General features: G+C 33.4%; 2 protein-coding genes across 3 annotated transcripts; both read left to right on the top strand.

The window, feature by feature from the left end:
- The first annotated feature begins 12 nt into the window (after positions 1–12).
- Positions 13–10940, top strand: LOC138318212 (interferon-induced protein 44-like). 2 transcript variants are annotated; one of them, XM_069260402.1, is made up of 11 exons: positions 13–538; positions 1666–1751; positions 1983–2253; positions 2779–2859; positions 3723–3884; positions 4869–5027; positions 5876–5934; positions 8125–8337; positions 8649–8792; positions 9296–9491; positions 10271–10940. In XM_069260402.1, the coding sequence occupies exons 2-11, from the start codon at positions 1704–1706 to the stop codon at positions 10570–10572; spliced, it is 1635 nt and encodes a 544-aa protein (XP_069116503.1). In that variant the 5' UTR covers positions 13–538; positions 1666–1703; the 3' UTR covers positions 10573–10940. The 2 variants fall into 2 exon arrangements, with proteins under 2 accessions (XP_069116503.1, XP_069116504.1); XM_069260403.1 differs by lacking the exon at positions 13–538 and adding an exon at positions 588–714.
- A 3106-nt stretch (positions 10941–14046) lies between these two features.
- Positions 14047–26351, top strand: LOC138318208 (uncharacterized protein MCAP_0864-like). Its single transcript, XM_069260397.1, has 7 exons — positions 14047–14148; positions 14269–14360; positions 22315–22919; positions 24037–24226; positions 25099–25266; positions 25670–25858; positions 26237–26351. Exons 3-7 carry the CDS (start codon positions 22908–22910, stop codon positions 26329–26331), a joined length of 654 nt encoding a protein of 217 aa, XP_069116498.1. The 5' UTR covers positions 14047–14148; positions 14269–14360; positions 22315–22907; the 3' UTR covers positions 26332–26351.
- Positions 26352–27999: the final 1648 nt, after the last annotated feature.

The raw sequence follows: 27999 nt of genomic DNA, 5'->3' as shown, positions 1-27999 counted from the left end.
TGCACGTATTATCAAGTGTTTAATGGGGTGATATGCATACTTTTCTATAGGAAACATCACACAGACTTCACTATACACCTGCCCTTTTGTAAGGAGGTATAGATTGACCACGTATAGTATTTATATAGGCTGTGGAGGAAACCACTGTCCTATGTTAGTGACGCTTCAGTTATAATCATTAATACTAAAGCAATCAATATGCATAGTTCCTGTGATGACTTAACGGAATGCGAAAACAACAAAGTCATTATTTGTTGCATTATACATCAGTCAAGTCATATCATGAAAATCCCGATAGTCTATTTATATAACCAATGTAATATGTACAGGTAAATCGAAAGAAGAATTCCCAAACTGAGCATGTCTATATATAACGCTACGTATTGACTTGTACAACATGAAACGAAAACGAAAGTAGGAGTTTTTACTTTTGTTTTAATTTCTATCTTTCGGTCGGCTTTCAGCGAGTTCTGTTTAGACTGGAAAGGGACATTCTTAGACGCCAGAAATAGAAACCGATCATTACATTTACTATAAGGTAATGAACACAACTTTGTTCGTCAGATGTCGATACGTGAACAAATAGATTGATTTTTAATTGCAGTGGATTAGTAATAGCGGTTTTAGTCATTTTGAATCCAGCTGTGATTTATACAATGATTGAATGGGATGTTTTATCCGTGTACAATCTAAACCTACTATTAGTAACACCTGGTTAGTATATGTGTTGGATTTAACGGTACATTGATTTTCATGCGTATGGATAACAGGGATGATCTTTTTAAACAATTTGTAAATGTCGTGTTAAAGAACCTTTTGGAGTATATTTGATCTCATACCTATGGATGTAATACCTGGTTTATCTCATGCAATATATACTTGTGACGTCACAGCGTCAACAAAATTACTTTTTTCATAAACTAGGTTGGTTTACTATAAAAAATGCAAACGACGGGATTTGCCTAAAGAATGTAACGCAATTTTCATTTTTATATATGGAAAAACGATTTGCGAGTTTCTTCGACTTATTTCAAAATGGCTGGATAGCGTTATAGTAAAATTACAACATATGTGAATATGAAAAATAAGAATGTTCTAAACATGGAATCACAAATTGTTGTAAAATCCTCGGCAAGCCCTAAATACCAACATATAGAAGAGTCTTATATTGTTATCGGAAGTTATTATATAAAACTCTCAATGTATGAGCCGTCTAATATCATTAGGCAAAAAAATATGTCTGTATAGCGTTACCCGACCGACCCTAATTTTTACCCCCGACCCTAATTTTGTTCCACTTTTCTACGAAAAAAAATAAAAGTCGGGATTTCGATCTCAGACTCCAGTTCTGGCCATGTTTTTAGAGTGAAGACACTAAAATAATCCTCACGACCTATCGACCCTATGTTTTCGCCAATGTAACCCTAAATATATATATATATATATATTTGGCCTTATTAAGTTGGATAGTAAACAAACCCAGCTGTTACCATTTCTCAGCTAATTAGGGCATGTACATAACGATTCGATTTCGACCGAGGTCACCCCACCTTAACACTCAACCACATGATATTCGTTTTCAATTCTTCTGATATTGTTTACCAAGTAAAATATTATATCAAACCTCCTATGTAACCGATATGTATACTATTTGATTTTTTATAGATTTATAAATTGTGTATGCTTTCACATGTACATTGGATATGGATGAATATCCCGCTTCAGGATATGGAGTGTATGAAACAACCACGGTAAGTCATTGATGTATGTACATTGTTAATCTTGAAGATTTGTTTTGAAATAAAGGATCCAAATAAAAAAAACTTTACATCTGCCATCATTGAAGAAAGCAACCTCGTCAATATATCAGAAAAAATCGTGGTTCATGTACTAAAGTGTGGCTGTTTCTCAGCACAGGAGTTTACTCATGATCGATTTATATATCTAAAACTGAACTTTCACCCAACAATTGCATCTTCCAGTGTCTTAAGAATGAATTTACCAGCAAAATGAAAGAAGTAGAACAGATTTTCAAGAAGCTTGCCGATGTTACAAAAAGCCATGACCAAACAAAGCAAGAACTTCGTACGACACTCTGTAAGACATGCAGAAAGACATCATACTCCATATTTAAATCGCCGCTGAAGTCATTTGCTGATAATGGATGTCAAACAACATACCCATTGCTTCACACTGGATCATTCAGCGACGACAGACGTGACTTGATAATGAATTCTGGTGTAAACACTAGCAGTAAGTTGTACATAAAGATAGAATGCCCTTCTACATTTGTTTTATACTTACACTGGTATCATGCTTGTTTTCTATTTTCATATCTAAACTTAGCTGAGTATGAGACTTCTCGAATCGAAATTTTGCCATATATAAGATATTAGATAATTTTGTCTCTAAACCTGAACATGAGATAATTTTGTCTCTAAACCTGGGCATGAGTAAACTTTGTCTCTAAACCTCAGCATGAGATAACTTTGTCTCTAAATCTGGACATGAGATAAATTTGTCTGTTAATCTGGACATGAGATAACTTTGTCTCTAAACAATATCATTAAAAATGTGATCATGAGATAAGTTAACCTTATAAGTTAAGTTAACAATAAATGATAACCTCAGATTTATTTAACACACAACTAACGCTTATGTACGAGATGTCATACAGTGTATCAAAGGACAACTAAGTGCTTCGATTTTAATTGATATTGTTTGGTTGGCAATATGTAAGTGGAAATGTTATTAAAGTATAATCGCGGTATTTTTCAGGAACAGGAGAGACCATCGAAAAAATTCAGAATTTAATCGATGAACTGCAGAAAGAAAATAAATCTTTAAAACAGGATCTCCGTAAGTATGCATGTTTAGGTAATACACAGAAAGACGTATTACTATTTGAAAGCATCGGCTTGTAATATGACGAGATATCAGTGATCTAAACTTTTTAACAGACAATTCATGAAAGCAAACCAAATCAATAAATCTGTAATTACAAAGACAGCTTGAATTGCAAGCAATGTAATAATCTGAATAGCCATATGAAAGAATTAAGGGGCCGTGGTGGCCGTCTCGACATACCACACGCCCTCCACCTCTGGGTCGCAAGTTAGAAACCCATGTGGGGCAGTTGCCAGGTACTGATCGATCGCTGTTCGGTGGTTTACTACGGCTTTCTTCCACCAACAAACCTGGCACGTCCTTACGTCACTTTGGCTATTAATAGGACGTTAAACTAATAAAACCCAAACTATCATGACTAAAGACAGCTTTCTACTTGTATGCCTTGCAACTAAAGTTCAGTAACAGTGCATGCAAAGGGAACATATTTTCAATTATCGATACATGAAGTTATTATGTGGATGTATAAAAGACCATAATAAGGCGTTACGTCACACCTGCAGGCGACATGCAATCTATGTTAACACACAACACATCTGTTCGTCTAATCTTCGAAGTTAAACAACATACAAATATCAAGTTAGAGCGCAAAACTTGTTACTTTATCAAACCTTTACTTATTTATTTATTTATTTATTTATCTATCTATTTATTTATTAATTTCTTTATTTATCTATGTTATCGCATATCCTATGTGTGTTATTCTGTTATTATGTGTCTCTGGGAAAAACAAGAAAAGTATTCTATATCAGTTAAAATAAATATTTTACTGTATCATCTTGTGAATAATAAACACAATGCGTATTATTTTTTAGGTACACGTGATATTGTAATAATATCCTTACGAGAGGAGAAAGAAGAGCAAACCTTGAAAATCGAGAAGCTGACAGAAGAAAATAAATGTGCGGAAAAAAGTCTACAGGAACTAAGAGCACTGCTTAAGCAGGCAGAAAACAGAACTTTGCCAGACACACAGGGCGAGTGAAAATAATGACGATATCTCAAAAGTTACTATAGAGCGTTTAAGAAGTAGAAATTTGAAAGAGAAAACATAATTAAGAAGTAGAGTTTAAGAAATTTGAAAGAGAAAACATAATAATATTTTATTAAATTGAAAAATGTGCGGAAAAAAGTCTACAGGAACTAAGAGCACTGCTTAAGCAGGCAGAAAACAGAACTTTGCTAGACACACAGGGCGAGTGAAAATAATGACGATATCTCAAAAGTTACTATAGAGCGTTTAAGAAGTAGAAATTTGAAAGAGAAAACATAATAATATTTTGTTAAATTGAATTTTGCTTACAATATTATGTGTGCATCAAATGCATGTTTTTGTTTATTATTTCTGACGTCAAATATGAAAATCATCAACCATGGAATGTTCTAATGTTTAGATATGTAAAATTGAATTCAATGAGACCACGAATATCAGAACAATATATAGTCAGATAATCTGTTACAACCAGTCTTTCCGTAATCAAAATACCCGTCTATCCCGGAGTAACTGTATGACACGATCCTTCTTGTTGTAAATAAACCTGTTTCATTCAGAGCCTTCGAAATGGTGGCATCCTGTAAAGACAATATATTCTGCACAATAAAACACTTAGGTCAAAATAATGCGAAATTCTTTACAATGTATCCTAAGCTAAATTTATTCATTCAATTCATCTATTTATAAAATGGCTGTTTCAACATCAATATCAACGAATCCTGGACCTTACGACTGAAAATATTTCCCTTTTAGATCCTGTGTTCAAAATTCTTTATTATTATGCTTTTCGATGAAAATCATTTCCAACATTTAAAACACACAAGGTAACCGTCATTACTTCTAAGATATCTTTTTCACGTTTCATTTATTCTGAAACTAACCTTAATTACTATATGTAATTACTATATATACTATATGTCAATTCATTGAAATAAAAAAATGTTGAAATGAATCAATTCATTTACAGATCATTCTAGCAACAAACAGTCCCAACTCATCGACCGACTACAACAAGAAAAGTCAATATTGGAACAAAATATAGATCAGCTAAACGTTCAGGTCGGTAACTTGAAAGCGGAACTGAAAATGAAAAGGACAGAAAACGAATTGTTACTCAGCAAGAAAGGTAATATTGTACATTTGATATGGGACAAAATGTGTAATTCATTGAGATTATATATTTTTTCAGAGAATCTAATTATTAATCAGTGCACCTGGCTCCAGTATCATGAAACAATCTGAGAGTGAAGTTTAGTCTTAGCCAATCAAATACGACGTAAAGTTTTCAAAACGTCGTTTTGTGATTGCCAAAGTCGAAACTTAAGACTGTTTCGTAATCCTAAGACCTGACCTAAACTTCACAGTACTTCATAAGTTATTTGCCTACATATTTTATATGTAGATTTAAATATATGTTAATTGAAAATAGAATACTTGTAGCAGAATAAATAAACTTCCATTTTTTCACAACAAGCCAAAAACCAAAAGATTTAATTTAACAAAGCAAAGCATTGACCACGTAACATGTGGTTAATTTCGTCAATGTTCGCACGCCTTGATTTTTCTTATCAAGCATTATTAAAAAATAGTTTATTACACTCAATTACTTCATCATCATCATCATTATCATCATCTTTCAAATACCACTTATGAGTAAATTAAGCATTGAGTATGAAGGTGCCTTTTCCCGTTAAACTCAACAATTGTTAATTAAGGGCTATTTTATTTTAATGCCTATTTACATATACATATAACATACATTCATAAACATATATATTAATTTTATTTAGAATGAATTCAATATATTGAATATGACCATACAAACTTAGTATTCACCATAACACATCCGCCTAGCTACTTAATGGATAGTATTAGTGAAGAGTCACGTTTGGTGTTTTTTTCAAATTTTGCGTGAGTTTATCAACTATTGTTATAAATGTAATAAGACGATGAAATATTTTCCGTTTTCTTTAGTTGCATTACCGGGATTGCTGGATAAACAGTGGCGATTCGAGCCCCGCTTTGACAAAGAAGTAAGTATTTTGAAGTTTCGGAGCAACAACCCGTTTGTTTATTCGTTTGTTTGATTAAATTAATGTCATATTAAAAGACAGGGTCATGTTATACATACGATGTACATAATCTAGGAATAATAAAAAATATAATCTAAATATTCCAGTCTAGTACTGTAATTACGGAATCGTGGCATATAGCAATCTTCGGTAATTTCTAAGGTATTAGTAAAAATTCTAAGAATGTATTTTCACCGTTTCGAATCTAAATGTACAAGTATAGTCATACCAGAAGGGTTACAACATTATCACACTAAATATACTTATTTAAAGATCACTTAGTATATTTTTAAAAAGGTACAAGATATTATATCTATTTATAATGCCAGTATACAAGTAATTTCAATTTTCATTTGAACACTTTATGTGGTTACTTTTTGGATTATACTATAAATGTTCATATATCATACTATTAAATCTCGGTATGATATACAAAACGGTCGACAATGAATATACTATTTTAATGATTTAGTATAATTTTGAAATAATGAATTTAAATCTACACTTAAACTGTAATTTAGGAACATATATCAGTAATACCATTGATGTACATGTATTTCTGCTTTTTAGTAAACATTATGGATAAAGTTTCAAAGGCAACAATATAGATATACATGTACATATTATTTTCGGTATAAGTTCGGTACTGTTACTCCAATATCACCTAACTGTGATAACCGTCCACATTTTATTTTTACTCAAAAAACTGTGCCGTGTTTGCATCGTTATAGCAGAAGTTTGAAATAAAAACACAGATTCTAGATATATTCATGCTAAATTTTGGGATTTTACGCGTAAAAAGATAGTGTTACATTATACTGTTTTTTATTACACTGAAATTTACATCATCTAAATCTCAGTCCAGACTGATCCGAACATCATTTTATATCGCTATCAAATTGGACTGATTATCTAATCTAAAGTTAGATATATGATTGTTTGAATTTTTGAAGTGGTGTAAATGGAATGTTTTGAAACTGAAAATATCTACATCATAAAGCTAGAATAACCATTTACTCGAAAAACTCAAATTGTAGATCTAACGTATACGTATATATGCTGTATGCATGTATAGTACTAGCTATAGGCTTACCTTGTGTAGCCGCGGACTACTCTGACATCACAAGACCACGTGACCACCTAGCTCATTATCTCTGAACCGTAGTCGACACTACCCATAAATCACGACCAAAACCAACCGATAGCGCTAAAAGCTAGGCGATTCGTTGGGTGGGACTTAATTTTTCATTCATCCAAAGCAATATCCTGACGTATTATCAAAAAAAAAATTTGGCTGCACAAATCCTTTAACAAGCTCCATATAAATAGTATATTTCTCTATGTAACTTGATTCACACTAGATTATTGAAAACGACTTCAACTATATCTTGAAGTAGGGGAATCATAATAGCGAATTACATAGTGCAAGGTTGACTGGGCGGTAGCTTGGAAGGGACATTAGAACGAAATATTAGTGTCGGATCATTATTCGTATATATCTTAATCTATTTCATACTATTGATACTATTAAGATAAGTCCAAATATATGTCGACATCTGCATTGGCTTTCTGCTCCGAAAATTATAGTCTATTAAAAACCGAGCCTGTTTGATGTTATCGTAATTGTGTGAGATAAATGTCCACCGTATTGGGATAGTTATGACTTATTTATCATTGCTAGCTATTCGGCATACTCCAGAAAATAAATGACAAGGGTTCTATCTCCACTTATATGGCATGACATGACATTAACTATCGGAAGAGTGTTGTTTCTATTAAAATAAAAAAGTTGTTAATTGCAGACAATATATATGTATACATTTATCATTATTGAAACAATATGCAATTGATATGGTATTTTAGTTAAACAATGTATGTCGATCTTTTTAGATGTAGTTATTAACTTACTTATTAATTTGCTAAAAATCTTAACCGTCTAAAGCAATCACAAAAAAACAACAGAAAACACGTTTAATTATATAGTCATCATGTAGCTCGCCACGTCTCGTGCTAGCACACGAACATGTAACCCCGGATCAAATATCGAAGCAAAATGATATGTATGTCACTGTAACATACAGCGTTGTACATGTAGTTATTCATTCATAAAAAATGTAAGAGGAAAAATTAATATTTGATATCTCTCTGTAGTACCTTCAGAGCGTCCAGAGAGAAATAGAGCACTACTGGCCACTAAGAGATCAAGGGGTGACCGAGGATACCCTACAACATGTAAACATACTGTTCATTGGACCAGTAGGGGCTGGGAAGTCAAGCTTCATCAACACAGTAGATTCTTCTCTCCGTGGTCACGTGACAGTGACAGCTGGTGCTGGAAACAGACACCAGAGCTTTACATCAGCGGTACCATATATTTGTCTTTGGTGTTATATCTATCGTTTGATTCCAAGCTTGAGTTATTTGTCGATAAAGCAATTCGTTTCTCGATATTATGTATATACTTGTTTATGTGCTATATTTGGTAGTTTTTGAAGTTAATGCATTGTAATATGATCATGATAACGTTGTTTATCACACACACAAAAAAGAAAAGTCTCAAGCATGAAAAAAATTAAAAAATTTTAATAAATTATCCTATGATGATTATATTTCTGTTTCCTACTTGGATTTTGAGACCATTTATATTGCTGTGTCTGCATCTATTTTATAAACAGATGAGAAAGTATACGATGAATGCATCCGACAACAGGAGACAACTAATGTTCCAGCTGTGTGACTGCAGAGGTCTGCAGGATGGAGTCGATATCACACAAGATATAGAGTCTATCCTTGAAGGACATATACCTAACAACTACGTGGTAAATATATATACTAGACGATCCGTCTCAAATGTGCATATTTGTCACTTCCCCTTGTAAAATGTTTCCAAATGACACTGCTGTAATGTAACCTGGAACGATTTTTATTGGTTGAAAATCCAATGCGACGTCATGACTTGATGTCAGTAAACAATGACGTAACGTCAGGAATCGAGAACATCTTGACGAAACAGTGACCTTATTTAAAATGAACAGTCGTTGTGGTTCTATTGATATGACATAATATTACTTGTTACTTTTTTTTAAATCCACATTACATAAACAATTTGTATACATAAACAATAAAATGAGAAAGCTATAACACTGAAGACCGTAAAAGATTTGGATGCTGATACGAAATAAAAAACATGAAAAATTGAAAGATAAATTTAAATTATATTATTATAACTCAAATTAGCGACAAAACATAGATGAGAACTAGATTGATCTATATCATTTCGTGATTCTGGGTTACAGTTTGATTTCATTATTTCGTTCACCAGATTAACCCCGCTTCTCCGTTGAAAGAGAACATGCATGGGTACAACAAACACCCAGGACTAGAACACAAAATCCACTGTGTAGTTTATGTCCTGGATGCCGAGAAACACAGCGACCATGCTGACATACATACACCATTCACAACTGAAGATGTCCGGAATCAAATCATTAATATCCAAACTCATGTTGACAAAAAAGGTACGGCTCGTGTTATAATGTAAACAATCGAGAACTTACAACCCAAAAAGTCGTATATACTGTATAACTTGTAATATACGCGAGTCAACATTTTCACAATTATATCTAAAACCGAATTTTAGCGGTTTTAAATTTATATCTTAAATATTTCTCAATTATTATTTCTCGGATCTTTTCACTATCATAGTGATGTTTCGCGGAATCTCGAAAATAACTAGCTATACGATGTGTGCATATATATTCTATTAAATTGGAACTTTGACAAATTACTTAAAATAGCAAGAGGAATTATTTAGTGTAATGATAATGGTAATGTTTACCTTCCTTTATATGTGAGAAGCCATAGACATCAACTTAGTAAAGACAAAGCTAATGGTGGAAGAGGCGACAAAGCCTAGTGATAGGTGGAGTCATGTAGGCGACAAAGCTTAGTAATAGGTGGAGTCATGTAGGCGACAAAGCCTAGTGATAGGTGGAAGTCATGTAGGCGACAAAGCCTAGTGATAGGTGGAGTCATGTAGGCGACAAAGCCTAGTGATAGGTGGAGTCATGTAGGTGACAAAACCTAGTGATATGTGGAGTCATGTAGGCGACAAAGCCTAGTGATAGGTGGAGTCATGTAGGCGACAAAGCCTAGTGATAGGTGGAGTCATGTAGGTGACAAAGCCTAGTGATAGGTGGAGTCATGTAGGCGACAAAGCCTAGTGATAGGTGGAGTCATGTAGCCGATATACCACTAACTAACTAATATATTATTTGACATGATATAATGTTTTCAGGAATCCCTCAGCTGATCCTACTGAACAAGGTGGATATCGTGTGTGAATCGACAATGCAGACCACATCAGATGTGTACCGGAGTTCTCTGATCAGACAAAGATGTATAGATGCTGCAGAGTTCCTCGGTTTACCTCCGATGACTGTGCTGCCGATGAGGAACTATTTTATGGAAACATCTACCACAGATGACATCGGTATCCTCGCTCTTTACAACACCCGACAGATGCTACGTGAGGCTGACACTTTCCTCCGCGTTAACCATCTGGAGGAACTTCGAGCTAACAAATACGAACCTTTGTAAAACCAAGAATTGGTTGTTAATGGGAGATAACAGCGGCATTTGTAGGGTGTATTTGTATAGTATTAAATATTTAGATGGGATGAAAGTAAGCGTTGATAGGCAACACATTCCATGCAATTGAGCAAAGGATCACGAGATACCGACATCCCTGTGAAAGGATACTCGAAAACGTCATACGTACGCGAGAGATAACTGTTTTATTAGCTTTATCACTTAAAAGTACAGCCATTCATAATTCATATTCCCAATCATTACTCGAGAAAGTTTTATTGTGTTAAAAAGAAATGACTTTATATCATTTGTAGTTGTTGTTCCGTCTTTGGATGTAACAAGTGTTGTCTGTCCTAGCGGGTAGATATTGCTTGTGTACGTGTTCTGTTAGAGCGATTAGGTCATACTTTACAGGGGTAAAAGATGTAGCTTCCCCTGATAAAATAATGACGTAACAATCGATACTTACTCCAACTCTGTAATATACAAATATGATGTAATAAAATAGAAATAATATTGAAGATAAATTATAATTACATCATGATCTTATAGACAATGACAATTTCTTTAAATATACGATAATTTCAAACATTTTTTATTTTTTCAAAAAGAAATTACACAGGTACCATAGCTTTATTTTCATTTTCCCGTTTACACATGACGTACTACGTCCACCTGAGAGTACAACATTTTGCAACATACTTATTGTGCAGGGGAAAATGATTTGACAATGTTTTTTTTTTTTAATTAATACATATTTTATATTGTATATCATTGTATCTGTATAATTGATTAACTTGGCTACTCTTGTATAAATCATCATGAAAACAAAAGCAAATTAATTATAAAATTGGTATTAACCAGAATTGAAGACGAAACATTACATTGTAAACCACTATTTGTTTTCAAGATACAACTTTTCGCGTAATTTGTGAGATACAATGTAGCTCGAACACGAATTCAAATGTTTCGCACCTAATTAAAAAGTACATATGAATTCGCGAATATCTTTAATATAATGATAACGCTAAATATTGTAAAAAAAATGTGGTTTTACAGTAGTGAAGAAAAGCGGGATGACTTCTAGAATGGAAACTAACTAAAGGGAGGTAATGCTTTAAACTTCTTTATACTGACCGTCTCTTTACCGGTGTGAAATCATTTTCCATATATTTATGATGTTATTTAGTATTGTAAATACATATATTTATATATATTAGTGATATTCATAGTTTGCATTCAAGTTTCAAATCCATCATCGCCTTTTACTTTTTGGCAGATGAATTTCAAAAGATATCTTGTAGTTTTCAACTCAAGTATGTTACATTAGGATTCTAATTATTAATGATTGATTTCATTTTTGTGTGTTTATATTGTTTTAAGTACCAATACATGACCATAGTTCATAATGATAATAAAAATTATTGCTTTATGAGAACATTTGTTTCAAACCTGAGGTATCATTCAGATGGAAGTTCTTTAGATTTCTATATAATCTTCAGACAAGATATCATAATGTGAATGATTCACAGTCGAAAAATTCTTACATGCACTTTTATTTTATAATAGTCAAATCGCCTTAGATAGGTTTTTCATATATATGATCAAATTACAATCATCTGCAAACAAAGATGTTCCACGATATTATATATCAAAATAATGTTTGCCATACTGTCTCTGTTGTTCATGTACATGGCGTTTATAGAAAAAAGGAGAGTTGTTTTCCACGGTTTGGTCTCCATAATGATGAACCTAAGATTACAACTACTTTCATTGTAACATACGTGTATACATACAGTGTAATACTGTGTTTCATGTTTCCGTTATATTTTTTTAAGATTATGTCAATAATTATATCAAAAATCCTGATAATGGTTTCTCAATCGGAGAAAAAAAATATATACAGATATATGCCATTGTGTGGTTTTTGCGAATAAAATTAATGCATTGGTTTTAGAGATCGTCTTTTTAATTTCTAGTTTTCTTTTGAATTGAGGAGGTAAAATGTTTCATTATACTAAACAGTCCAGTTGACGATGGAAGACAACGGCTGACAGACACTTCTATATGTACGGTACTTGTAAAATCAGTTGACAACATGTTTACTATATATAGTGATTACAGCAGGCCTCAGCGTTAATAAACAATATTCTATTTTCATGGTCCGTGCGTCCACGGCAATGATTCAAGTACACATGACACTTATCGGGTGAAGTAAATCTACGGTTATATACACTCGTCATGGTATTAGATGTTTCTAATGTTTCTCGGTAAAGCTATAGTTATACCTGTATGATTATAGTTCAGTCCTGGTCTGTCTACCTGTTATCTTTAGTACAACCTTAAAATAGATTTACAACTATACGCTACACGACTACCGTGTAGTGACGTTTTGCCGATTATAGTATAATGCAACGCGGGGTAGGTCCTAATGGGTGGTATGGCTCACGTAGTCAAACATACTAAGATGGCTTCCTCAGTTAGACAAAATACTAATAGCAGTATAAGTGCGATTACATTGTAAGACCCATTTAATTTAAACATTATTTCATTGTCCCTGAAAAAGAGTGTGACTGTCTGTAATACAAACAATCCTAAAAAGCAGATCTTATACTAATGAAATGTGAGACAAAATGATTTTAAGACCTATTTTTGTTATTCAGAGAAAAAAAAATCGAAAATAATACTCATCAAAATAAATCTGAGGAGGTAAGGCCGGAACTGTTTTGACATGTTTGCCTGAAACAACAAAGGAAAATTAGACGCATTTGGTGATGTCCCTTAACGGGCTTAGCAACTAAACTTAAGGATTATACACTGCATACATAGGCAAATCACTCAACTACACAGTTTACGTCAAATGATAATCTACAATAATGAGATGTTAGGAGAAATGATAATAATTACTCGTGAATTATATTTAATTATAAACACTACTTATTGCTGCTAAAGATAATGCGAATTAAATCTATAAAATTCCTAAACGGGGGAAGGGTTGAATAATTCACAAATCATAAGCAATGGAGTTTTAAATAAAACTGTTACATATCTTCACATTATAAACCTAAATTAAGACACGGAGGTCACGTTTGATTTATATTTATTAGAGGCAACCATTGAAAAAGAGTGGAATCATTATTCACTAGATCTGCTTTGGTGTAATAACATACAGTATAAGTGGTCATGCTTTACCTGACGTTTTCGTCCGGCTCATTAATAAAAGTTTTTCTACCTATAAAATACAAATTTGGGCTAATTAAAATTATAAACTTCATAATAAGGTATTACATGTATTTGTATACCCCGAAATTATAATCGTATACATGTACATATAACCGGATACGTTTATAGTTTTTACTCTATATACAAGCACTTCAGTAAGACAAATCGAAAATAGAATTCCTCAGCAGGCTATAAATAACGCAACGTAACGGCGATGGCAAAATGAAACGAAAACGAAAGTAGGTTTTTTCTACTTTGTGTTTGATCTTTATGCTCTGGCTTAGTGAACACACTGGTTTCAGCAGAATTTCTTCATTGTAACAGAAGAAAAGTTCTTACAAAGTTCTCACAAGTTGGTACAAGGTAATGTCATAACTTTAATCTCTATAAATGAGGATTATCTACTATAACAAGTAATATCTAGCAGTTTGCTTCATCCTGGCTTTGGTATGTTTTCATGTTAATTTCTGTTACTTTTTGTAGTGTTTCCCAACAGAGTTTTGTCTCTTGGAACCCAGTTCAGCTTCATGCTGTGCTTGTACTAGATGAAATGGACTCGCTAAATACGTCTGCAGGTAACATCACATCGCATAAACAATACCATGTCTTTATTTAATAGAAACACATTATTAGTTATATAGTCAGTTGCTGACCCCTTTAAAGGCATAGAGGGTCAGTAAGATTTATTGGGGGCGAGGGTGTAGTACTTCTTACTGACCCTCTATGCCTTTATAAAGGCCAGTAACTGACTATGTAACAAATTTATCACATCGAAGACCATTGATTTGTTTCGTTAGGTCTTTATTTCCTATTTGTTGTTTCAAGAATCAGAAATCAAGCTTGAATCATGCTGGCGAAGGATAAAACAATCGCCACGTTTAAAATAATTGACCTAGGCCTACAAAATTTATGTACGTTTTTCCGGAATCTGCAAATAATACTGAATAATTCATAAATCAATAATTTCGACATCCCTACTGCACAATAGGCGTACATCAATATACCATCAGAGGGGCTGTATATTGAAAGCATCAGAAACAAAAGTGACACAAACATCAACATTTAAAGTGCTACCTCTTTGATTATCTCTGCATTCTCGCAGAGCAGAGATAATCACTTTAAAGTTATGCCGATAATATAAATTGATTGTAGAGTGAGGAATGATCGACACGAACATAATCAAAGTCATGAAAACAGTTGAATGTTGTAACGTTGGACTTTCACCGCGTCATCAACCAAATTCTCCTAGGACTAGGGTTCATTGCGGTCCCCAAATTCACCTTTGATATACCCCTATAAATAGTTTCTAAATAAACTCTATTGACAAAATGCCAGTAAATGAAGTGATCCATCGAACGGTCCAAAGAACTGCTAAAATCGACTGTTAAAATGTGCTGTTTGACCGGAGGGACGTCACACCTACAATTTGTGACGTCAATGCATTGTTTTGGGTCAATGGGTATAACAAAACAGTAATCGACTTTTCGGGCAAAAGATGATTTTTGGACCTTCAAACAATTTGTTGCCTTCGGCCTCGGGCAACAGTTTGTCTTCGGGTCCAAGAAATCATCTGCTGCTCTCAATCCCAGTCAACAACTGTATACTTTCAACGGCTCACGGACTGGCCGTGTGTTGATCTCGGGTCACAGAATATTACGTCATGACGATTGTTTAATACAATGCGCCTCTTTATATATGGCGTCAAAGTGGTTGTTTTTGAAACGGCGAACGTCGTATGCGTTTACACAGTCTGGGAGAGATTGGTCATCAACTTTCAAAATGGCCAAGGGGAAGCAACTCTTATTTTAAAAAATCCATTTCATTTAATTTGAGGTATTAAACGATTTAAGTTCATTCTACACAAAACGTTAGATTTTACACACCGTTATGAATCTACAGATTAGTGTGCTGTCGTCGTCCAATTCATCATTTCGTAGTAAAACTTCGTAGCTACAAAGAAGTTCAATTCCCACGTGCGCAAAAAAAAAAAAAAAAAACACAATAAAAAACAACCAAAAACACGTACCATTCATCGGAATCAACCAATCACAATGCAGGTTATATTACCTGTGTGTAATTAATGAAATATATGAAATGGCTTTATTGAATGGAGAAACATGGAAGTCATATGGTATATGATATGCAGTTTTGTCGTTGTATAGGAATAAATGTATTAGTGCTTTGCAGTAATAATAAAAAAGAAATTATGTTACAGGTACAATTTATATCCAAACCTGTTATAAGATTTCATATATCTTTATTTGCTTCATATGAGGTATTGATATTCGTTTAAATTCTTAAAACAAAACTGCTGACATAAATACACATTTTCATATGATATTTCTACTGAATATCTTTATTTTCTAAAGAGAGTAATAGTTGAAGTTCTGAATTCTGATAACATATAACATCCATTCCTTAAGGGGGAGCATCGGATACCCAGCACAGGATATGTGTTGAAAATACAAAGATGAAAGCAGCATAATTACAATGAGTGTATTAATATTTCTTCACACCATTATATACATTGTACACATATTGTAATTATGCATATTTACATTAATAAAAAAAAATTAAATTAATTAGATGCTTTTATTACGATTTTAAGATGTCATTTGGAGGGTACAAGCTTAAGAAAGGAGAGTAATTTTTCAAAGTCAAAAACACACCAACATGTTTTTAAAATATCCCCTCTACAACTATTTGTTGAAAAAACCCTTGAAAGAGCACACATTAAGTTACCAAAGCCCGTGCAAATGAAGGTACATTTCATATGTGAGAAATCAATATGGCTGAACCATGTGTCAGAAAATGTAGTTCCAAAACAAAGTTATTTTTAGAACAGGTAAAAACACAGGTGAGGTGAGGTATGGAGACTCTGAGGTGCTAGACACAAAGCAAGGGAGATAATTAACAATAGAATTTGAAGGCCAAAAACATATATATGTACATGTATTTTATCAACCCAAATAAAATTCAAGATTTTTATGAAATATATTTCAATTTTGTTAAATTGAAGATATTAATATTTTCAAATAATATTTTAGAAATTAAATCAATGTATAGGTCAGTTAAAGTCAAATGATTAATGAAATTTCAAACTTCATATGAGGGAGGGTGGAGGGGATGTAGTTTATGTGGTTCAAATGACAATACAATTGTGAATTATATGCCCCACATCCCCTTGGGGTGGGGTGGGGGAGGGTTCAAAACAGGTAAAATTGACTGTTTTTTTTTAATTTCAAGGATTCTCTTCATGGATTATGTGGTTTTGTGTCCTTTAACGAAAATGATACTTTTTTCTTGGCCCCTGGAATGTGGGGAAAGAGGGGGGGGGGGACTTTTGAGTATTGTCAATGCCAATAGGACATGTGTGAAAACTCGGTTTGAACTATTTGCATGAGATAAACAGCTCCTGGGGCATGAAGGCTAGAGCAAACAAACAAAAATAAATAAATAAAAAATCATCTCCATTCTTTGATACTGCACATCCTGATTTTGACAACATTTCCCGCCAAATCGAAGCCAGCTGTTCCAGGATTCCATCAATCGACCAGCTGTTCCAACAACCGTATAACATTGAAAAAACAATGTTTTATTTTATTTGAACACTTAATTTGAATGAAATGGTTGGTCAAAATGTAAATATAAGGAATGTTTTTTTTGTTTACTGGTGTTTACAGATATTTCAACATGAAGCGCTAACGCGTGTCATTTAAAATATCTGTAACAAAAATGCAGTTTACACATCAGTTAACAACAAAAACTAAAAAACATTTCTTAACACTACATATATACCTAACATTACACTACACACTGGTGTTTATATCTAACACTACACACTGGTGTTTATACCTAACATTACATTACACACTGGTGTTTATACCTAACACTACACACACTGGTGTTTATACCGAACACTACACTACACACTGGTGTTTATATACCTAACACTACACTACACACTGGTGTTTATATCTAACACTACACTACACACTGGTGTTTATACTTAACCCTACACTACACACTGGTGTTTATACCTAACACTACACTACACACTGGTGTTTATACCTTACACTTCACTACACACTGGTGTTTATACCTAACACTACATACTGGTGTTTTATACCTAACACTACACTACACACTGGTGTTTATACCTAACACTAACACTACACTACACACTGGTGTTTATACCTAATACTACACTACACACTGGTGTTTATACCTAACACTACACTACACACTGGTGTTTATACCTAACACTACACTACACACTGGTGTTTATACCTAACACTACACATTACTGGTGTTTATACCTAACACTACACTACACACTGGTGTTTATACCTAACACTACACACTGGTGTTTATACCTAACACTACACTACACACTGGTGTTTATACCTAACACTACACACTGGTGTTTATACCTAACACTACACACTGGTGTTTATACCTAACACTACACACTGGTGTTTATACCTAACACTACACTACACACTGGTGTTTATACCTAACACTACACTACACACTGGTGTTTATACCTAACACTACACTACACACTGGTGTTTATACCTAACACTACACTACACACTGGTGTTTATACCTAACACTACACTACACACTGGTGTTTATACCTAACACTACACATTGGTGTTTATACCTAACACTACACTACACACTGGTGTTTATACCTAACACTACACACTGGTGTTTATACCTAACACTACACACTGGTGTTTATACCTAACACTACACACTGGTGTTTATACCTAACACTACACTACACACTGGTGTTTATATCTAACACTACACACTAACTAGCTCCAGCAGCTAACATATCTCTCTTCATTTCTGTATGCCACATGTCACCGATTTCCTGTTCCAATGCAGTGAACTGGGCTTGCCGCATTCCTGGTATTCCCATTGTTGCCAACATTTCATTTGTTGAAGACAGACCTCCTCCAGTCACCATAGCTCCCCATACTGTTCTCAAGTTGATATCATATGAAGAAGATCTTGGGATCTTTGGACTTGTTTCAAGTTTAAAGGACTGTCCACATCCACAGCAAGATATTTTCAGTATGCTAGCAAATCCATTTTGTTTCACCTCTGTTGTAGTAGAAAGTGGTGATTTCCCATCCTTCGCTAACTTAGCAGCAGCAGGACATAGTGCACAATGTGTGGTAACCTCTATCATATGCGTATGAAGTAAATCCATATTCAAGATACGATTTCCTTCTGGCGTTGGCTCTCTTTGAGCAGAAATACAAATCCGTGTTGCTTCATTGTTTAAATTGAGAACTTTCCTTTTTCGAGCAGTTGTTGGTAGCAATCTTCGCACAATGAAACGAGTGGAAGGTTCTCCATTTAAAACACAGTACTTCCTCTGTATTTGATAACTAGATTGCATTTTACTCTGTTGTTCAATGTGGGAAGCTTTGGTCAAAATCTGTTTACGCTTCATTTAAAACAGATGTGAATTGATACCTCTTGGGGCATTGGATCTCCGGGATCTCCTTCTCTTCTTTTTACCTTGCGCCATGATTGACTACAGAATGAAATGTCAGGTATCAAATACACGGGATAATGAAGGTTCACGAATATATAGGTACGTACGGAGGGGCAATCCTCACACACACAATCAAAGACAAATTGCAAGTATAAGATATATATAATGAGCACAAGTTTAACACACACACAGCTGTTCGTAGAATATAAGTATGGCGAGGCAATCCTCACACACACAAACTAATGTCAAGTATCATAATATGATGATGAGCACAATTTTAACACAGTTGTTCGTAGAATATAAGTATGGCGAGGCAATCCTCACACACACAAACTTATGTCAAGTATCATAATAATATGATGAGCACAATTTTAACACAGCTGTCTGTAGAATATAAGTATGGCGAGGCAATCCTCACACACACAAACCAATGTCAAATATCATAATATGATGATGAGCACAATTTTAACACAGCTGTCTGTAGAATATAAGTATGGCGAGGCAATCCTCACACACACAAACCAATGTCAAATATCATAATATGATGATGAGCACAATTTTAACACAGCTGTCTGTAGAATATAAGTATGGCGAGGCAATCCTCACACACACACCACTTAAATACAAATGTACATCTGATAGGTAATGATCCACGATATTGAAGGCAATTACATAAAGCACACAAAATGTCAATAACAACACTTTACAACATTTTCCGTTATTTTACGAAGCCAGTATCTACTCAAAAGCGACTTTGGATGAACACCATCTTTGTAGAGGTTGAAATTATAATGATATGAAGACTGAGCTGAATTATTTTTACGGTTTCGTAATAAGTCCAAACTAAACTGGGGAGATGATTTGTTATTGATACAATTTATAGAACGAATATTTGCGTTGAGCGATGCTACTGAATCTTTTAATGTGTTGTCCTGATCTAAAAAATCCTCTGGAGATTTGTGGCATTTATGTCTGTTCCACTCCACGATAGAAAAAATTGGAACCTCTAGTAACGTTACGCCAAAGCCAATTTTTTTTCCCAGATTGATGAACTCCTCAAAAATACTAGTAATATTTGACTCCGAGTAATTGTGGTTGAGGCTGATGTAGGTTTTGTTTTTAACAGTAAGGTCACAAGTACCTAACCACACGTATAGTTCAAAATACCCGTAAGTTTGAAATGTCTGTTCTGCTTTTGGCACGAACCAGTAGTAACTGTTGGACGTTGTCGCTCCACCCTTACACAGCCACAATATTTCTTTTTCCACTTCTGTGACAGCACAATCCCTCAAGTACTTCCCTTTACTGTCACTAAGAAGAACAGGTTTTTTCTGCAGTCTATACGAAGATGGAGTGCCAACAGGTTTAGTCTTCTCAAGATATTTTAACAATTTTCCTTCACTCATTATATGTCCAAAAAGTTCCAAAAGGTAGATATTTGTTGCAAATTTTAAATTCACAAAGAGCTTTAAATCAACACAATACTAAGAATATGAAAGTCGCCGTTATTCTCGTATATCCAATTGCACACGTGGGTCGCCGTAGATTTTGCCATGGGTCTATTGAATTGAGCAAAACACGTGGATATTTTGTGGGGGTTCCCATGGGTTGGAATGGCAATTATATTTAGTAAATATTAATTGAATTTCATATAACAAACTACTGTAAGTTTAAAAATATAAAAGGAATAAAACACAATTGATAATTTGAATTTACATGTGATTTTAAAGATAATTCTTAACACGAGGCAAATTCGTTAAAAATTATGCCGTTGTGAGGCGACGATCAACAAATCGATTTCACAGCTGTCATCGGACATGTTGATCTTGAAAATTTGAGAGATCGACAGTATCTTAACATGTTGTGGTAACTTTATATTGTCCAGTGATATAAAATACAAATATCGGCCAAACAATTATTTTTTTACAGATTAAGTAACCAAAAATAAGCATCATTTACCGTTCACAGATTCTTCTTTTGCCATCTTCTGTAAACCGGAAGTACCTCACAACATCTTTACATGATTTTTTTTTCATCCGCAGAATATAGACCTTCAAATCCCATATTTCTGTTTAACGTTTAATTTTTGGCTTAGAAATGGTAACCCTGGTGTATTTGTAACCTACGAATTCACCGGTATTATAACTAAGTACGTTTGAAATAATTTGGCTGTTTTGTACGATGTGTTTCGTCCAAGCATGGCGGACCAGAACGAAGTTATGCTGTCATTCGAAGATGTCATTGTGAAATTCGTGTTCCTAATTGCGATCAGGTAGAGATCGTAACAATCAAATAGGTGATTTCGATTTAAGATACATTTGTGCATTGATATATCTCACATGCCAGTGCGATCAATATCGCATTTAAGATAAATCATATGTTAAATTTTGTAAACAAACATTTTCGATGTTGCTTGTCAAAATGGCGGCTTTTTCAAAGCATACCGACTGGCTTTATCGTGGAATATGCCATTAGGTGTGATTCTAACTGAAATTCTGAAATCTAATACGTGTAGATGGATTATGTGTGTTTCTGTTTTAATGCATTTAATTATTAATTACGAATTTATGAAAGCTGTAGCTGTACCGCCGTAAAAAATTACAAAATATATCATATTTTCTTATTAAAGTGATATTTCACTTTTTCCGACTTAAAACACGTTTAACATTAAACAATAAATCTGTGTGGCTAGTTAATTCCGTCTTTTTATCGTTTTTATTTGTTTATATGGTATTTTGGTTTTTGCCTATTTTGTCAACATGGCTGTCGAAGCTCCCCCTTAATTAAATGATTCAACCATTCAGGAATGATACGTTTTGTTTCGTCGTTTTATTTAATATTTTGAACACAATCTAGATTCTGACATTTATAAGTCATACTACATGATGCATCTGAATATTCAAATTTTAAAACCACTTGCCAATCAATACTTCAATTTTGATTGGCGTTTAGAAAGTATATGTATCTAGAAATTAAACAACATCATAATGTATGTAAACCGCAATATGTTTTAGGAACTGGGAAGAGAGGCGTGTCTGGATCAACTGAAGAAGTTAACAGATTGAAAGAGGATTGTGGTCAGTAAACTTATTAAAACAATTCAAAAAATGAGTATTCAGCGTTCTGAAAGTTTTAGTAAATGTCATCTTAGTGATAATTGCATATAATTAAATCATGAAATACTTCATATAGTTCTAATGCCCTTATTAAGGACACAAACACAAATTAAAACGTATATGTAGAGATGCTTTACCAAGACTGTATCCATGTTGAGATAATAAAAGTGTGATATGGTACGCAATATCCCATTATTTTATGATTTCCCACATTTATGCGGTTGTTATATCATGAAAACAGTATGTCGTACATATTGCATAAAAATCGTTGCTATTTTATTGCTTGATATAAATAATGCCCTTTCTATTGATAGAAACACGTAATGATCTTATAAAAAATTTAAAAGTTGAAAAAGACAAGCAAGTCCTCAAAAACACGAAGTTAATGGAAGAGAATCAAAGATTACAACAAACTGTCCTAGAGCTACAAACACAGCTGATGAATACAAACCAAGGAGAAAAGAGTTTGCAGGGCGAAAATCACAGCCTGAATGACTACCAAAGTAAGTAGGGAAAAAAACATGTATTGTGGAAGTATACATTCAGATATATATTTATATTCATCACTAGCCATGTCATAAATATCGTAAGACACGTGTGTTATAACACTATTGTGACGTCACAGGTAGTTATGATTTCATAATCTTTATATGACGTCGCATGATTGTCTCGGTAGACAAAAAAGTCACATTCGAGCCGGAGTTCTACTGTTTTATAAAGAGACAAAAACAAAACAGTTTCACTTTTATTTCTGTTAATAAAGGTTATAAATACAATCTTACACTCGTGACTATTTAATATATAGAGGATCTTACATGAGAGAATATGTTAAATGAAATTTATCAAACAAGTTCAATATATGCCACGAGCCGTGAGGCGAGTGGCATATCAGATTATTTAACGAGCCGGATTTCTACTGTTTTATACAGAGACAAAATTAAAAAGTTTTACTTATATTTCTATTAATAAAAGTTATGTAGTAAATATAATCTTACAATCGTGACTATATGATATGACATTTATAAAACTCGTTCAATAATTTGATATGCCACTCGCTTAAAGGCTCGTTACATATCAAATTAATGAACTCGTTTGATAAATTTCATATTACAGAGCCACTTATGTAAGTTCCTCTATGTATAGATATAAAATTAATACTCAGCAAACAAACTCAGATATTAAATCTTATTTACAGAGTATATGCCTGTACTGATACAGATATCTGGGATACTTAATTGTATCTGTAGTATACTAAAAGCATGTGCATACAATATATTTTATATCAACTTTATGTCAAGTATAAACGTGCTTATTAGAATAAAAACAATATAAAACATGGATTGCAGATATCTTTAGGTTGTTTAATATGTTACTTATTTAGATATCACACCTGTCAATTGTAATGTAACTAAATAAATTTAAAAAACGCAATTAAAAGATTTTTTCCGAACAAATAATGATTTTAAATGTGTTTATGGTTATACACATTAATAACATTTGCTTAAAAGCAAAGGCCTCGTTATTTATCAAAAGTCTTATAAATTGACTACTTTTTCATTCTTATCTTTCACGATCAAAAATATATATCGTATTAACGTAAAGCGCTGTATTCCTTAACAGATAAATGCAATTACAATTTGCGACCACGGAAAGAGCACGAAGAACAAAGAAACCAACAATTTCGAACGAATTAGACGAGATAAAGAACAATTGGAACAAAACGTAGATCAGCTTAATGAGCGCGTCGCCAATTTGAAAGCAAAGCTGGAAAAGACGATGACAGAAAAGGATAACCTGGTCAAAGATAAGAGTAAGTTTTGTAAATTTGAAATAACGCTATCATTTATTTTCTAGATGTAATTGCATAATGAGTTATATTGGCAACTCTGATCAGATGAGTACCATATAGTACTAGTACGACTTGAGATTGCAATGTTTTGGTCAATATGATGTCATCCCTGTATTATAATGTTTATAAAAATATCATTATGTTTAGCGTTACCCTTAAGAAGGACTTAGATAAATTGGTAAAAGTTTGCAAAATAGTGTATAATCGCATATTCATTAACGTACAAAAAAGTAAATTAAGCTTTTGAAATATGAAATTCCCTCTTGATAGCAATATTTGACATTCAAAGAGTAAACATATAACTTATTAATACTTATGCCTAATATATTGAAATGCATTATAATAACATGTACTATATACTTGTATACTGCCGAGGTTATTGTTGTTATAAGATCAATAGGATATATCCTTTTCTTGATGGTAGGACAGAGAAATATCTACCCAAGGAGGAGATGCACGAGGGTTAGAGTGTCGTGAATTTCCTCCGAGGATAAAGATTTCCTATGTACTCTCTAGGTAGGGACTGATCGTTTTTCTGGCCCTGTTTTTTTCAAAAAGAAATGTTCAAAATCTATAAATCAAAAACATTAAAAAAAAAACCCGCAAATATCACTTTATTTCATGTCCAATTGGGCTGCTCAGGTTAGTGTTTAATTGCATATGACGTTTTACAACTTCCGGTTTATCAAGCCGCGAGCAAGCTGTCTTTCCCCGGATAGGACAGGGATATCTTACCCTCGCCGGAAGTGCAGATATCTCTGCCAGATGGGATAGAAATAAGGCTTTCTAGTCATAAATTTAACATTTAATTGCAAGTTTGACTACATTCATAGGTAATCTTACTAAAGAGAACGAGGGAATTCGCATGCAGATGAACGGTGCCCAACAGGAGAAAAAACAAATCCAACTTAATCTACAGCAACTGGAAGTAATTCTCTCAAAAACAAAGTCGAAACTTGAAGAGAAAGAGAAGAAGAACCAAAAGCTGATAGAAACCTTAAGTATGACTAGTTAACCACTTAATTATGGTTTCAAAAAAGAGCTGATATCCACAATCTCCATTTTAAAAGGAGAGCCAATGTCCACGATCTCAATTTTAAAAAGAGAGCCAATATCCACGATCTCCATTTTAAAAAGAGAGCCAATATCCACAATCTCCATTTTAAAAAGAGAGCCAATGTCCACGATCTCAATTTTAAAAAGTGAGCCAATATCCACGATCTCCATTTTAAAAAGAGAGCCAATATCCACGATCTCCATCTAAAAAAAGGAGCGAATATCCACGATTTAAGTGTGTATACACAATAGCTAATGCAATATTAAATGATACTTTGTTTACATGTTTCTGCTGGATAATTGATACCATTCGTAATTAAAAGTGGCATACAACGTTTTCTGTTATAGCTGACCGTGATGCTGAGTTGGAATCCTTGTTTACTGAAAAGTCCAATTTTCACTCACAAATTGAGCTTGCTAAAAACGAAAAGGCTCAAATTCAACGTGAACTTCATGACCAGCAAGAACAAAGGCAAAAGGAGATCTCAAACATAAGAGACACTGAAAACGAAATTCGAAAACTTACAAGAAATTGTGGTATGTACAAATCCTAATAGGGAAGATGATTCTAACTTTACTTTGACATTATAGACGAAAATAACCAAATGAGTGATATTATCATAACTACAGTTTAATTTTACTTATTTAAATAAAGATCAATTTATCTCATTTTTTCCCGTTTTATCATTCTTTTATTTACCGGTCGGCGGACGGTTCAAGACCTATATCAAATAAATAGATATTGTCCGATAACGATGGGGGAAATGTATATAAGAGTTGTGCATTAGTACGATTGTGGGCGCATTTGAGGAACTTCTGTACTGGTCACCCAATATAATTAGCGTTTATTAATATCGTAAAAATAGACATATTAACATAAATCGATTGAACCTTTTCATGTTGTGTTTCTCCCAGATGAAATGAACAAAAGCGTAAATTACAATGCGCGGAACAGGAAAAGAAACAACTTGAATCACAAAGTGCGGCTATTGTACAGAAGAGGGATCTGATTCAACACGAACTTGACGAAGTGAAACAAAATTTGGAGACCACAACCTCAACGATAAGGGGAATGCAAATCGAAATCCAACATCTCACAGATATTCTGGGTTTGTATATTTTTAAACTAAACAAACTCCGATGTAGGAAAAAAAAATAATAGAATAAATGAAATTATTTCTGCAGTAAAATCCGTTGGAAATAAGAAACAATTTAATATCAATTTCGGGACAAATCCAAAGGGCGGGGAGGGGGAGGACAATGGGGCAGAACTAGATACTTTAAATATTGATACTCAAACTATTTCTTTATTGTAAGAAGTAAAAGTTTTATTCTTTGTTTGGTTTATGATATCCTTTAATGACGATAAATTGTTTAAACCTAGTTTTAATTTCCTTTAAGGTATACAATGTATGTGCCGTCATTTTTATACTCATGAATCTAGAGGAGCTTATTATAGTATATTAAGCACCAAATATGATCATCATTTTGAAAATTACAATATAATGCATAGGTTTTAATTTTACAAGTACAACATAGACCTCAAAATGTCAAAAATCATTATATTTTAACTCTACAGTGCAGTGAAATGAGTAAATACGGTCAGACCATAAACCAAGTCGTTGTCTACAATTTCAGTTAACATTATTGCAATGTAATAAGTAATTGTAAAGTAATTTCTGCAGATATATTTCCATTTTAATATACATAAGCCATAAAAAGAATTTTAGAGTGTTTAAATTATATCTTGTATATAACATTTAAAAGGCAAACATGTTTGTCTGTCCATTTAAATGATTTTTACGGCACCATTCATCAAACCTGACGGTTTTTGATAGATTGCTGAATAGAAAAATAACATGTCATTTTTTCGCCTAGTTACGGCACATATAACTTTAATCTAGAGAAGTAAGGCTTAAAATGGAAAATATAGCATATTAACTGTAGTTTCTCTCCTTCTTCCACTATAGGAAATCACGGAAAGATATATTTTACAATAAAGTTTATTGAAATGAAATCAATTTTCTGCAAATCGTGTTTCAAGCACCAGCTAATTAATCAAATTTCCTTTTTATCCAAAACAGTAATCGATAAACATATATAAAATTTGTGTGAACCCTGGATCTAGCTTTTCGGCCAAAGCGGTTGGTCCATTTTTAAAAGAGAAATGAAGCAAATGCTTTAAATCATATTTGTTTTATTTAAAAGTAGAATATAAGGTCTGAAGGCTCACGGGCTTAAACGTAACACATAGTGAAAACCCGTTGAAGAGATCCTTTAAAGACCTCATAGATCTTAACCAATAGTGAAAACAAGGCAGGTTTTCTCAAAATATTACTTCAGGTCAGATTTCGTGTGTAGAATAAATTAAGTCATATTATTGAGGACATGACTAGAAAGGCAATGTTCAAGTTATAGCGTTTTGACCATCTGGAGATAAAACAAAAATAAGAAGAAGTTAAGATATAAGACACGCATAACCAAATATGTCATTTCTAGTTGTCACACGACAATTGAAAACCACATGTAACCTGCTGTGGGGTTTTCCACACCCAGGAACCTAATCTGTTGGTAGTATTTTGATACATTTGTAAAACCCATCCGATATTGCATTGCGAATTAAAACCACAATTATTACGTTAATAAGTCCCAGTGTGTCCCTCGTCCCTTGGAATTTA

The sequence above is a fragment of the Argopecten irradians genome, chromosome 3 (assembly GCF_041381155.1).
Source record: "Argopecten irradians isolate NY chromosome 3, Ai_NY, whole genome shotgun sequence".
Classification (NCBI taxonomy): Eukaryota; Metazoa; Mollusca; class Bivalvia; order Pectinida; family Pectinidae; genus Argopecten; species Argopecten irradians.
The sequence above is the reverse complement of the archived record's forward strand: the minus strand, read 5'-3'. Positions and strand labels throughout refer to the sequence as shown.

Excerpts from the sequence above, each read along its gene's own strand:
- LOC138318212 (XM_069260402.1), top strand. The coding sequence starts at position 1,704 with ATGGATGAATATCCCGCTTCAGGATATGGAGTGTATGAAACAACCACG. Across the intron at positions 5,935-8,124 it reads AGCCCCGCTTTGACAAAGAA|TACCTTCAGAGCGTCCAGAG; the intron begins GTAAGTATTTTG and ends ATCTCTCTGTAG. Across the intron at positions 9,492-10,270 it reads AACTCATGTTGACAAAAAAG|GAATCCCTCAGCTGATCCTA; the intron begins GTACGGCTCGTG and ends TAATGTTTTCAG.
- LOC138318208 (XM_069260397.1), top strand. Across the intron at positions 24,227-25,098 it reads TAACCTGGTCAAAGATAAGA|GTAATCTTACTAAAGAGAAC; the intron begins GTAAGTTTTGTA and ends CTACATTCATAG. Across the intron at positions 25,859-26,236 it reads AAAACTTACAAGAAATTGTG|ATGAAATGAACAAAAGCGTA; the intron begins GTATGTACAAAT and ends TGTTTCTCCCAG.